Genomic DNA, 15,314 nt, shown 5'->3' on the forward strand with positions numbered 1-15,314 from the left:
CCCATATCAGATTCCAGTGTGAACAGGTCACGGACCTATAGTGACCCGTATGAAGAATGTCAATCTAGAGTAACATGACCGGAATCTGATTTGGACCACATGTTACGTAGCCCAATTCAGAATCGAAAAGATTCCATGTGATTTAGACAGTTCACACTAGGGCTGCACAAGTAATCAAATTATAATCGAAATCACAATATGGCCGAGTGCCATGTGCAATTTTCTTTTTCAGTGAAAATTACAAAATTACATTTGTGATGCAAAAATGATAATTCCCACACTAAATCACAGATAATATTGCAATATCTGTCCAAATATTTGCAATATGATGTTTTTTATCATATCCTGCAGCCCAAGTTCACACTGTCATAAAAATAAATGTGATTTGGGTCACTTTGGCTTGCACTCTGAACACAGCCATGTCGCACAATGTGTAATTTAAGGCCTTTAATAGAAAGGAAACTGAACTCAACACTGCTTTCTTTTAATTACATGCTCATTTCTGTAAACACAAGGATACAGTTACTACAAGGGAAAACTATCAATACTATCTATACCTGCTTTCTACAGGCTTTTCTGGCTGCTGATGAAAATGATGAAAACATGATCCAAGAAGGTCTGTAAAAAGCATTTTTTAAATGCTAAATAACAAGACAGCTCAACTATTTTAATGTGATTAATACAATTAAAAAAGCTTCAAAAAGTATGTAGACTTGTGCATAAAAAACTGTTCATGTGACTGAATTTCGTGATAAATGCATGTTTCTTATAACACACTTGTACATATGGCGTTAACAAATAGTGACACTAATGTGCATGTGCATACACTTGCATGTATATATATACACACACGCACACACACACACACACACACACACACACACACACACAGATGACACAGACGTGACTAGAATGAAGCTGATTTTGTTAATTAGTATAAATCAGACCCTGGGGTTCCACTGCAAGTATAGCACAGCATCCTATTAGACAGTTTCTACAGCATCTAATCAGAATGCATAAAACAATCACACTCTAATTAGATTACAACATAGGCAGTATTGTGCTAGTAAATATTGTTTATGAAGTTACTAAGATAAAAAAAAAGCAATGTGGAAATGAGGAAAAATTGCTTGGTATCTGAAAGGCTTGTTGTGAAAAAGGTGAGCTGATATTTGAATAAAGAGGAAAAGAAAACAAGAGTAGGAGAAAATAGAGCTTGTTCCAAGTCATGCCGTCATTTCTTCACCCTCTATCTCTCATACAAGGAGGTCCGGAAACCCTGTGGGGTGATTTGACATTTTGTCATCAGGCTGATTATGTTTCCCGCAGGTTCATCCCCTCCAAACCTCCCACAAACACACGCACGCAACCGCTTGTGACTGCATCAGGGCCTTTCACTTTTTCCTGAGTTTATGGGTCAGTGAGAACTGGACAACGAGACTGCAGGAAAGACTCGAGAGAATTAGCATAAGCTGCACAGCAATGGAAAGAAACAAAAGAAACAAAAGATATGTGGCATACTAATGGAAAAGATGCACAAAATTAGCTAGGCAAACAAGAAAAAGCTATGAGCTGCTGCGTAATGGACACATGGAAAGTGTTCACTCATTTGTTACTTTTAAAAACTGTTTTTCCTGTGTCCGTGCTGTGACCCTATTTTAAATGGTTTCCTGTGCGAATGATGCAAGTAGCTGTGAGACACATTTTAGATAAAATACGCTCTGTCCTTCTCCCCTTTCCTTCCAAGAATTCCTGAATTTGGCTATTCAACTGTAATTTGATCGGATGGAGGCAGAAGATAACTGATTATGTGACAGCTTTTCGGGAAACTTATTGTGGACTGGGCAATGATGGGCAGGTGCCTTGGGCAAAGCCTGTCTTCTTTTCCCACCTTGACAGCTACACAGATAATATGTTAGTCCATCAGCCACTCTGGGTAGCACACCTTGAAATAAAATAACACACACAATAACTGCAGCATTGCTTATCGGTGTTAGGTATGAAAATAACTGTCCTTACCAATGACACTGATCTAATGATTAAAACCAACTTATCCACGACATGTATCTCTATTCCAAATCTAAGAAGACAATTCAGCTTTCCCTAACTGCAGGTCTTTCAGGATAGCATTATAAATGACTGCACACAAGATCATTTACTTTGGGGGTTCAGTGTGTAACATTTAGGAGAATCTACTGGCAGAAATGGAATATATTTTGTAACAAAAGGTAACAAATACATAATGACTCTTACTTTCAGGTTATTATAAACTAATGAAAATGCGTATTATATTTTATTTCTGCCAATAGATACTCCTAAATGTTACACTGGACAATTATTTTAAAAGTTATGGTAAAGGGAGGGTCTATTTTTCAAACATTTAAATTCCACTAATCACAGTCTGAATATTTAGCCTGTGACACTGTGTTATAGACTACAGACGCTTGAAGCAGCACGACAGGCATGACTAAAGAAACCAAAGCTTTGTGAGGAAACTCCTTTGAGAGGGCTTCGATGCTGATCTTTTGAAGCTTTTTTAAAAATGCCAACATCTAACTTAAAGCATAAATTTTACAATTATACTCACATCCTCTTAATATATTCAGACTTTGATGTGCAACTGAGAGATCTCAATTGACTCATTTTAACTATTTCAATGAGAAAAGATTTCCATCACAGCTCTCAGGATGAAAAATCATTAAGAGCCCTCATATCTTGATCGCTCGGGCCTTCTCTTTAGAGGGCACTTGCACAGCACTATGCACCTATTCAAACAGTTACTGGCGGTTCATTTGCCACTTGAAAAAGAAAAATCACTACCTTGAAGACACAAGGAGCATTTATATTGTTAGCAGGACTGGTCCAACAGGCTCAAGTAACTCAATAAGAGGCAAGAGTGGAAAATTAAGAGGTGGTGGGTCAAATTCTAGATAATGTTAAACACTTGGAACCGCTTGGAACAAGTGACCAAGTGTGTATATTTAAAGTTGTATAAATATTTAAATCACTCACCTGAAAAATGTCACAAAGAACTGGACAAGGTCCATGATACTGTTGTGCTGGGAGAAAGCAATCTGTCAGAGAAAAAGAAGAGACATTACAAAATCAGACAAATGCCAGGTCACAATAACAAAATGTTACAGCCAACATGATATGAACATAGGTTTAAATCACCATACTGATGGTAAATGAGGCTTCTGAAACCTTCACAGTCACTGTAAACCTGAACTTTGGATATAAAATCTCTTTTCGTAAAACAAAAAATATCTGTTATTAGCAATTATTTAATTCCAAATGGGAACAACTCAGCCCAGTAAAGTTTCATTTCATTCATTCATTGAGCTCTCACAGTTCATCTGTGACATTATGAAGGGGTTAAGATGTGGTGCAGACAGTTCAAGTCTGCATTAAGAGCAGAATGGACCTGCTGAAAGGTCACCGACAAGATTGTCTGGAGGTAAAAGCTTTTGCTTGTAAAAAAAACAAAAACAAAAGGAAATGTCTGGTTAAATATAGTGGAAGAAGATAAAAACAGGGCAGAATGCTTTCTGTGTACAGACAATCCACAACTTCTGAAAAATAATGCATCTATTGGCATACTTCTGAGTCAAATATGTATGTATTCTGAGCCAACAACAAGCTCATCTTTATTGGCTTGAGGCCAGAGACCAAAAATACTTACAAACCTTATTTTTAATAGTTTTGTTCCTGCTTTACAAGCTGCAAAAACACAAAACATCCCAATCCAATAAAGCTAAATATTATAATAAAATTGTCATTGTCCTTCAGTAACATCCACAACAACCCATTTTCTGTTGCGGTAAATAACATATAGTGTGTCTCTGATATAGCTGGCCCGTGAATAATTGCTCAGAAATATGTTTTACCTTCATTAAAAGAGGGATTACACAGTCCTAGCAGCTAAATCACGTCTGATAGGCCACATCATAGACACACGTCATTATCTACTGTAGATGCTTTGAAGGCATTTTGCCCTGAAAGCATTTAGATACACAAACACAACATCATCTGCAGCAGTACTGAGCCCCTTCTGGTTAATAGCACGTAGGGTTGGGTAATAGGGCACAAATTGTGCTTTTAGAGGTGGATTATTTGCGTCATGTTTGACGTTTTGAATGCTGATGAGGCAGAAATAAAAAAAATAAATAAAAAAAAGGAGCACTTATTTTGGTGATTCAGTCTATCACTGACAGATGATGTATTCGTCCCAGTGCAGAACTCAGACACACTGTTTGTTACAACAGGACAGAGGCACTGATTTACGATGGTAGATATAAACAAGAAAAGAAGAAAAGTATAAAATATCCCTCAATTATCTGTAATTGACAAGCTAAGGAGAGCAGTGATCAGGTGAGAAGTATGTTTCAGGTTATGCAGCAGGACAGTCTTCACGAAACTGACTCTTCATCAACAACTTCGTCATCCTCCAAACCTTTGACTTTTTAGACCTTTTTTTAAGTAGAAAATGAGAATCGCTGATCTGAAATGAGATGCTCACTCACATGGCTAACGTGACTCAAAAGCACACATTACACAGATGTTTTGCTGGCTTCTTCAGTAAGTGGGGCAGTCCTATTCAGTGCTTGCAACCTTGCTTTTCAAATAATATGGAGGTCAAAGCAATACATTCAGGGTTAATTCAATTTCAATTCATCAATCTCAGCCGATCAATAGCATCATCTGAGAATGTACTTCTATTACAAGTGGAGTTTTATTCCATTGAAGATAGTAGCAATTATACTGACACACAATGACATCACAGAAATATCTTAGCCCAATGCCTACCTTTACTATCTTTACCCATATTTATATGCTTGTTTTATGGGTACGGACCCTGAACGCAAAAGGCCCGTGAGTGCATTCTCAACTTCTGCTTTATCTCATTCAGGTCTATGCTCTCACCCCTGTATCATAAAGGCAAGCAAGGGAAGAGAGACCTTATCCTGTTATAGAAGCTATTTGCTTTAACAGCTCAGGCCAGTCCATAACAAATAGGTGACTGTTGGCCAGGAAATGTAATAGAAAACTATTACTGGGCCACCTCCAGAGATGGACTGACCCCAAAGATAGTATTACCCCACCGTGGCCCACCCATCTACCGAGTGAAAAGGAGGGACAGAACGAAAGTAAAAATCAATACTTGCATTAGCAAAAAGGGAATTGTGTGCTATTGTTAGGAATGATAATTGTATCTACGTTTGTTTGTACAACAACTGTTGCAGACGGAATGGCAGTTTTTATTAATAAATGATTAAATAAAGCTGTTTGAAAAACATGCAAAAAACATACATTGTTAAATGTAAGTCTGATATTTACTCTCTTTTAGCTCTGTTTTGGTCTCCACCCGCTCCTTTTCTAAAGCATTTTTACTGACAACAGTGAACAATGAGAGCAGAGACAGTGAAACAAAGCAGTAAAATTGCAGGCTGGAAGACCAAACCAATGAGTTAAAAGAGGCTATCAAGAGCCATAGCACAAAGGGGAACTTCTGAGTCGGGCAATAATTTTCTGTGGGTTTGTTGCTACGAGTGACCAAATATAGTGTAACCACTATTCGAGATTTGATCTTGCTGACATTTCTAGACAGAGTAACTTATTACACTAAATATATTTGTATATTGCACATCTAAAAGAGCATTTTGAAGCACAAGTGCTACAATTTATAGTGTTCAACAGTTTGTGAGACTGTATTTGTTTGTCATAATCATCGTGGCTCAAAAAGCACTGCCTTCATCTAAAAGAGTAACGGCGTGGTGTTCTCCCTTAATTTAAGTGTTTTCTCTACTATGAAATCACTGCACATCACTCTTAGTCTTTCATTTACATTCACATTATTGCTATGTGGCCTCTCGCCCTTCTTATGTATTGCCTGTAAAACTAAACGATCAATATTTTTGACAAAAGCTTAATCGTTGTTTTGCCGCAAAACCCCAAATAACTGAGAGCAAATAGTATTTATTTTTCACCGTGTTGTATTTTCACCCCATTCACCACATCAAAGCCTCAATCTCCTCCATTCAGAAAGAGGGGTAGAAAAGGTTAAATGGTGCTTTGCTTTTGCCCACTAAAAAACAGCTGTGCACCTATGCACGCTAACCATTGCTCATTAAATCTGTAATTAAAATAAAGTGCACTTCAAATCACCCTGAGCAACAACGGAGCTCTACGTCTGCAGAAATGGCTGCTCCTGCTCTCTCTACATATGTAGGATGGGGACCAATGGTTCATCAATGAGATGACTAACACATACTGTACATCTAGTGAGCAATTTTGAAAGCAAGGACGACAAAACACAGAACAGAGACAGGATTAGATCATTGGTGTTATCTGCTTCATATGAGTCAGTCCAAGGTCATAAGCACAGTCCTTACCTGGATCTTGATGGGCCATGAGAAGTTACTGACGTAGACATAAAAGGTAATATTGGGGTTGCTTCTAAAGGTGAACTTTTCACAGGAGAAACTGTCTCTGTATTCCTTGATGTTGGTTTTGGACACGATGGGCACCTCTTCTCCAGAGATGGTTCCAGCTGTTTGGGCAAAGAGTTCATGTTCAGCACACTGCCATTTGGCGTTCAGAGAGCACACCTACACGCAGAGATAGAGCTGGACTGGCTGCAACATATTATTATGAATCCATTAATGGGTTTATCAAGCCATTTGGGACAACAGAAAAGCTCTCATAAGCAGTTATTATTATGTCTTAAGTGCATTAAACTTCCTTTTGGTTGACCTAAAACAGCCTAGAGCTTTATTGTGTAATTACACACGCCGTCTATATTTTATGAAATGGATGTGGGAGAAAAGCACAGCTTGAAAGAGGGACTGAAATGTGTGCTGTCCATAGGTCATGACTGAGTTACATTATCTTATAGTCATCATTTAAATCCATTGCACCACTATCAGCTAATGGTTTTAGTATATTTGAGACCTAGAATGTAGCATTTAATGCCCTTGGGGCGGATGCAGTCTATGCGAGGGCAGCAAAAATCTGCACAGATCAACTATTACCTATTATGAATACTTGTTTGTGTCCATTTATGTTAAGTATTAATGAGCAGAGTGTTGTTTAATTTCTGGGGTTCAACACTGAAGTGTAAAAAAGAGTGTTTTGTTTACATACAATTCCTAATGCCCATCATCAAATAAAAACTAATGCATTTCCAAACAAAACTCTTGCAAAAATAAGTCTATTTTCCATCCATCTAAAGCCATTTCTTATTCTTCCTCATGTCAGTGGGTCCTCAACATTGACATTCCAACCCACAGCTCTGAAACAAAAGAACTGAAAATGACAGCTTGAGTGTGGCTACGTGAGCATGTTTATCTTAATTGAAATCACCCTCCTCCTCCCACCCAAAGGCGCTTCACGCTCTTGTCGATTGTCAAGAGGCTCCTGTTCCTTCTGAGACACAATATCTTTGCGGGGGAAAGGGGACCCAACTTCAAATATTAATGACGGTGCTCTGAAAAAGGTTAAGGTGGCGTATGGGGAGCGCAGGGGGTTAACGTGGTTTAGCGGTTGGAAAATGTCAGTGTTGTGGCGAGAGGGAAAGTGGCAGATGACTCGAGAGGAGGGGAGGGCAGGAGATAAATGGTGGCACTGGACAACTGCAGTGTCCTTGGGTGTCTTTCCTCGGGGGACCTATAATATCCACTCAACAGTGACACAGTACACACTAACAAAAGACGGTACATTATTGTTCCTGTTATACCAACTGACTAAATGATTATTGAGCTAAAGCAAATCCTCTGTTAGAAACTCAATTTCTAAAGTCTCAGACATCTACAGTTGCAGTTAAGTAAAGGTGCTAGAAACAATTGTATGATATTAACAGCATGGAAATGAATAAAAAAGGTGGTTTTGACTAAACATGTGTGTGATAATATAATATTTAGGTCTATTTGAATTGTGTATTCCATTATTTCATTGAATATTGTAGAAGTAGGTTATACATTTGCAATAAATATTATATCATTGGATGAAAATGGCTTGTTATTGACGTTAGGACAGAGTGTATGTCATTTTGTTTGTTGGTGGCAAGTTGTTTTAAAAATCTGCTTTCTGACCTTTCAACGCTAAAAACTATAATTAATATTTTTGTATAAATGTTTAAAACATCTAAATATGACTAAACTTTTGACACAATATCCTCAATTTTACAGTTCTGATACCCTTTGACCCAAATCTCTAATTGCATTTGTGACCTCAGCCATTTGTTAAGTGTAGAATAAAAATTGTTTTCACTGCATAATTATTTTTGCTCTTTTCTACAAATTTGTGCAGAAGATAGTGTTTGAACTGGGAATACGTATTTTCACAGATGAATGGGTGGATTTACAACACAATGAGAACAAGAAAATAACCAAAAGTTAATTTAAAACTAAACTTGCTTGGAAATGGACTGATTATTCAACCCACACTGACAAAATGGGAATCAAAATATAAATAACATGAGCAAATTGGCTGTGCACACAATTTGGCCCTCATCAAGGTCTATGTCAAACAGAGAGACAAAAAAAATAGTGATGTTTACTACACATTAAATACACTTCAAAAAGTACCTGTTGATCCCACCGACCAGGTGATGTTGAGGTTGAAGTTGTTGGATGCGTTAATGGACATGTCCAAGTTCTTGTTAGTCTTCGGATGGAGAACAAAAAAAAGCACCACAACATTAATGCATTTAAATATAAGATAAACCGAGAATATAACACACATAGACAAAAGAGCCTCATTATAGTGAAGCACTGGACCAGTTACCTGCTCAGGCGAGGCCATAAAGTTGATGGCAGTGTAGTGATTATCATCTTCTTGGATGAGACTGAAGGTGAACTGGTAGTCGATCAGGAGATTGTCTAGTTTGAAAATCAGACAGGGAAGAAAAGTCTCAAATCCTTTCCAATCGTTCAACAATACATTGTACATGATGAGGAGTGGCAACTCTCTGATTTATATACACACACAATCTAAACTGCCAGCTTACACTACTAGACACTCTTATGACAGCATAAATATATAGATGTGTGCTATGTGATATGATAAAAAGAAACTTCCGAGCAATAGGCTGACTGATGGAGACAAGTGAAATCAAAATGTCTGTAATCAAATCCAATGACTGCAATCAGGGTGTACAATTTTCTCATCAAGCAGAGATCAAGTGAGAATACCTGACCCTGACAGCTAGCTCTTAAAAATTCCCCCTGCAATGATTAATAAAGTATGCAAATTATTAATTAATAGTGGTCACATACGAATTTGATAAACATCAGTACAAACACGAGTCAAATAATGATTGAGTATAAAGTTCGAGTGTACACAGTATTGTAGATTGGATTAGATTGTACATTACATTTTAGATTTATATTATGAATGTTTCATTTTTTGTTTGCAAGCACTGGGGCGGCAGTAGATTACATTTCCAGTAGGCACATCTTTTGGTATCGACATTACAATAAATCAAGATGATGTAATCTGAAACCTGTTTGTATAAATACAACTAAAATGATTTCTTCTACAGATACTCAGGTCAAAGTGATTGGATGTCATTGTGTGTGTGGTTGTAGCAGATCATGCATTAGAAGGCCGTGTTAGAAATTTAGCAGGTTTGAACTTTAAATGCTAAATATTGTAGTGGATATTTGTAAGTAAGTGGTTGCAACATCCACAAACAAAGCTGTCGAACATCAACTGTGTTTATGTGATTTTCTCAGCATATAATAATAAAAAAAAAAGATTTTCCGTTTGACTGCGTGTGTACGTACGCATATGACAGTCAAACAGTTGGAACTGCACAAACTGTTTGGGAGATAAGAGAAGTGAGCTCAAAATTACGGGTTACAGTGACAAGTCGGCTAATGAATGCGGCGAAGTAGCTGGATAACAATGAGTGCGGCATGTTGATCCACACTCTGTGGCTTTTTAGTCGGGAGTGTCTGTGTTTACAATACTGCGTAACAGAGCTCAAGAAAAAAGTCCCAGTGGTGTGCAGAGGTTAAAGCAAGCTCCAGGCTTTTAGTTCCCATCTTCCCCTCATTGAGCAGGCTGTCAGGCTATGGCATTTCAAAAAAAGGGACAAAACCTTGGCAAAGGCTCTGTTGTCAGTAGCAGAGTGTTGAAAGAGAGACATACTGCAGCACCGTGAAGGACACCGCATCATGCAAATAAACACACAAAGCCCAAACGCCAACATGTGCAGACAGGAATACAGGCACAGAGCCGCTACCGCTTGTCAGCACAGGGTGTCAACTTCATGTCATTTTTGTTTCATAATGCAGCTTTTTGCATCACTCACCTTGATATATATTTCCCTTGTACTGCACACTCAAGTCAAACTAACATTTAGTCAACTTTCTAAATGAATGAATGAGTAGGTGGGTGATTGAGTGAGTGAGTAGACAAGTGGAGACTTTTTACTCCTCCGTCTCCTTGATTAGCTCAATCACTCATTCCTTCTGATGCACTTGACATTTTCACGACAAGTCATTCTGTCACCGAACAAGCGCCCCTGGTGCCAAAGTGCTAAAATGCTCCATCTGCCCTGAGCGGAATAGTGTAGAAGTGGGGATAGAGAGAGAGAGAGAGAGAGACAGAAAGAAAAGCAGAGAGAGAATAGCCAAGAATAATCAAGGAGGTGTGTGCGTGTCTGTGTCGATGTGTGCGTCGGTGTGAGTGCATGAGCTGTCCAGTGGAGAATTACTCACAGTAACAGGTTCCTCTGAGTGGATTGCCAAGGTAACGGTTTTCTGAGTCACATCTGCAGTGAAGAAAAACAGAGAGGAGAGAACAAGATGAAGAAGAGTGCTAACAGATTGAGAGCAAGAATGCCTCTTATCGGGAGCAGTGTATGCCAAGTGCCAGCGCATTAGCTCCTGCTGTTGGCGCCTCATCAAGCCTTCCTTCTGACAACGAGGAAATAATCTGATAGTTTGCAAAAGTTAATTAGATTTTTTTTTTTTTTTTCTTTTTCAAGTTTTTGTTTATCAAAGCAACACAGTGACATGCAACAAAATTCATGTAGCACCTGATCCCAGAGCAGAGAGTGTAGTATCTTTATCCTTTAAAATCCTTGGAGCAAACAACACAACTTATGTAAATGAATTCTTACTTGATTATTTAAGATACATAATCCGAAACTGATGTGAAAGCCAAATCAAGAATAACCACCAATTAAAGTGAATCCTTTTTTTTAAGGGATGGATCAGATCAAACTGTGCTCATTCAAGATATACAGCAAGAGAGTGGGGGAATGCAAAGTTCACAAGAGGCCAGACAAAGCCCGGGGCGAGTTTATCTTTGTTTCACACTCATGTTTATTAACTCAGAGGTTTAGGAGTCAGACTTGATAATCGGAGCTCAGGGTAGGCATCCTCGTGACGCTCACGGCACATGGCTTGTTTACCTTTGATTGCCAAATGATCGTCACACAACTTTTTTGATTCTCCCCTCGATTCCTAGCAGTGTTAAAGCCGTGGTTTTGGAGATAACCCAAAAAGATCAAAGATAACCCCGATACGGAGCGGAGTTTAGCATCCACTGCATTGTACAATATCTTTTAACCCGTGTTAGAATTGTTTAGCATGTAAACAAAACCGAAATCTTATCAAAGCTTAAGGGAAATAAAAATAATAATAATAATGCAATGTGGCAATAGAACAAAAGCTAAACCTAAACAAAAATGTGATTGGCTTTAAAACGGCTTGAAAACAAAAAAGCAAACTTCAACAGAAAACCGTGTACAGCAGCTACATGGGCTTAAAGCAGTGCACGTTGTAGTACTTTGAGTACTTCAATCTTTCATTTAAAATGTATATCAACTGTACTTACCTTTGCATTTTTAATTCTGCTGTTCAGTCTGTTAGAGTTCTGAACTTTTTTAAAAACACAAAACTACCAACGCACTTTAAAAACCTGTATGCATGAGGCACACAGGAATAAAAAATACTCACAAGCGAAGAAATATACAGTTTGAGTGTACCACACAGTGACGCAAGATAGCTTTTCCAATTCTTATGACAATACAACTATGCAACTGTAACAAACAAAAGTAGTAATTTCCAGAAAACTAAAGCTGTAAATGCACTAAGCCCATGTTTTGTATTTTCTGGGTGAAAAAAAAGTGTGAAATGACTGTAAGCCCAGGCTCAATGAATCTATAACTCCAGCTAATGAGGGTCCAAACAGGGTGTGCAAATTGGACAATTACTAGGTTCCACTTGCCTCCGATCCATTGTCGTAAGTTGACATACATTCTAATTTTAGAGCCTCGACCATCGCCACTCTCCTCAAAAATGGAAGACACAAATGCCAACTGATTCTTGACAATGAAAGTGGTCCAGTGCTGCATGAACTTGATTCTACAACGTATGCAACCGCTTAGTCCCTCTTTTTCCTGTACATCTTTTGAATAGAAGGTGCTGTAAGTTCATGCAGTTAGCTCAAACCACTGTAGCTGAACACTATACACAGTTTTCACACAACAACAGAGACATCGTGGTATCAGCCAAAGTAGTCTGACTTGTAAATGAAGGGCTACCGAGTTAACGTCCACAGCGTCCAATCGACTGTTCTGGGGGAAGGTGTGTGCATGAGTGTGTTTTATCAGGCTCATGACTTTCCAAAGGGCTGGAGGAACATATGGCAGTGTTCAATGAATTACAGTGTTCTTTATCTCCTTTTTTAATGTTTTTCACTGCTCTGTCTCTCAATCTTTAATTGTCTACAATTTACTCTGAAAACCTATGTCACTGCTCGGCTGTAAAAACACACGAGTGCTAGAACTGCATTAATAAAGTGGAATTAACATGGCAATTAAAACATATAAGATCACTATTATCACACCAAATTTGTTCCACAGTTGTCATATCTTAAGTACAACCAATTAAACTTGTTGAAATGTGAATATCAGAGGTTGTGTCGAGGAGTCAGAGAGCGCGCCGGGCGAAGAACAAGGGAACAGAGCAAACCCACTGAGAGACACGAATGCTGCAGAGGAGGAGGAGGAGGTGGCTGTTAGTGATGTTACAGTGAATGAGGAATGACTCTGCCTCTAAAAATAACGCAACATCGGTTATTTTGTAGCATTTTGGATTCACAAGACAGACGGTGTCACCGTCAACGGCGCTACACAAAAAAATGTCAGTCGGATGCGAGTGGAGGTAACACATACAACGATTTCCAACACCTTAAATATAAGGGAGAAATACAGTCATATTGTGAAGTAAAAAAAAATAATGTTTTCATTTTAAATTGTTAATATTGATGACATCATGTCCCAGACATGCATAGTAAATGCATGCTTTAACAATATCACCTGACCTGATCAAGACAGATTCTGTCTCTATATCCAACCAGCAAGTCCTGAAGGACATCAGTGCCATGAAGGATCTAATGGGGGCAGGGCACTGAGCTGGGGAGGAGCCAGCGCCAGCGAGGACTTGGTAGAGTTTTCTTTTACCACGGTAGAAAGGACGGAGGACAAATGCCTCCACGGGCTTTTGAACCTTACGGAACATGGCTCCTGGGGTGTTTCAGCCGCCTGGCATTTGCAGATGGCAAAACGCACATGCACCACTCATCGTGGAGTGTATAATGCAACTCCTCTCCGCTGTATCTTAATTTAATCTACACCTGCATGCATGCGTGCACACATCTGAACTTCAGGCGATCCCCCTCCACTGTATCTTAATTTGATCTACACATGAACCTTTCATCTGTGTTTGCGCACACATCTAGCCGGCAAAATACACACACCCACACCAACAGAAGAAATGTGCTGTGAACCTACACAATGTCCTTCATTCATACGCAGGGTGAAGCACACGCATGCACACACGCATGCACACACGCATGTACACACGCATGTACACACGCATGTACACGCCGCTACCTCCAGCGCAAGAAGAGTCCTGAATAATGTATGCATCCAAATGAGCACTATAATAAGAAATATTTCCCCCTAACCGCTCTTGTTTGACTCATCACTATAACGCAGTGTAGACCTCATCAATTGTTTTTCAAAAACAATTCTATTCTGCACCGATGCACCCTTCACTTCATTACGACAGCTATTATTCGGAGGTCCTAATGGCATCGGTGTCTGCGGTGCATGCATGTGTGAACGTGTGCATGTGTGTACTTTTGTGTACACCACTGGAAAGACAGAGTGCCCTTGTGTAGAGGTCTTTGTTTAAAGGGTTACTGCTGGGGATGGTGCGAGAGAGTGGCTCACATCGGTTGAGGGAGACACTGATTACATGTAATGAGATACCAGAAATTACATTACAAAAAGGGAACGGCAAACACCCCACCCCAACTGCCAGTCAATACATACACAAACTGATTAGATTATGCTTGGAAAAAACAGTGATTACTTGATAACTCAAACATGTTTTATTGTGAAAATGCATCTTGATCTTGAGATTAAAGGCACCAATTGTTGATTATGACAACACCAATCTAATTACAGTCTGTAAATGGGACTGAAATTAACAACATATTCTGGTAGTTTATGTTGCTGGCTAAATTCTAAACGGATAATCAGTAATGGACTGTAGGAACCTTCCCCAAAGCTGGCATCAGACCTGTATGGGCACATCCTCCCTCTAAATGGCTGATGATGATTGGCCTGCTGGTGTCTGGCCTGTTCTGGTATCTCACTCTGATTTTGTGGGGTAGAAACTGTGTCATTTGTATCAACTGTTAGCCACCTGCCATTGAAGTGTTGCTCGGCATTGTACTGCACCGCATTCCATCTGGTAGTGCAAATGAATGTGACATTTTCTCGTTTGCGCTAACTGTCATTTATTTACTGTCAAAGTCAACAGAGAGCATCGCAGGTTCTGAAGAGGTCTCACTCCCCCTCCAGCGTAGCTTCGTTCTGAGCACTTCCCTTTGTTTTCTCTCTCCATTTCCTCCCTCTTTTGCTTCTGCTCTCATCACATTCACATGCTCTCTCACTCTATGAGTTTTCCTGCATATTGTGAATATGTCTCCAATGCGCTGACATCACCTCCCCATTTCAGAAGAGATGAACTCTGTTGATAAACTTTCTTTTGTCTGTTCCAACATGCTGGTTGTCTGCGTTTTTGTTGCTCTGAAACCACTGCTCTTAACACAAAAGGTGTAACAGGAACATTTTATATTCATTTATATAACTATAAGTTGACTAACTACAGTTCTTCTCAACAGTCACTTATAGTATAAATATGTAATAAAATAAAAATGCCACCAATTATGTCGGATGTATTAAAATTCACACAATGTGTTTTGATGAGAAACACAGCACTTGAGTA

General features: G+C 39.0%; 1 protein-coding gene across 1 annotated transcript in view; it reads right to left on the bottom strand.

The window, feature by feature from the left end:
* atrnl1b (attractin-like 1b) overlaps positions 1-15,314 on the bottom strand; it is a 62,536-nt gene that overhangs the window by 22,305 nt on the left and 24,917 nt on the right. Inside the window, exons 21-25 of the mRNA XM_051418148.1 lie at positions 10,725-10,777; positions 8,785-8,879; positions 8,586-8,664; positions 6,393-6,550; positions 3,013-3,074 (exon numbers count right to left, since the gene is read on the bottom strand). Of these exons, the coding sequence (XP_051274108.1) occupies positions 3,013-3,074; positions 6,393-6,550; positions 8,586-8,664; positions 8,785-8,879; positions 10,725-10,777 (447 nt within the window). The remainder of the gene's footprint in view (positions 1-3,012; positions 3,075-6,392; positions 6,551-8,585; positions 8,665-8,784; positions 8,880-10,724; positions 10,778-15,314) is intronic.

This window comes from Dicentrarchus labrax, unplaced genomic scaffold (assembly GCF_905237075.1).
Source record: "Dicentrarchus labrax unplaced genomic scaffold, dlabrax2021, whole genome shotgun sequence".
NCBI classification, from domain to species: Eukaryota; Metazoa; Chordata; class Actinopteri; family Moronidae; genus Dicentrarchus; species Dicentrarchus labrax.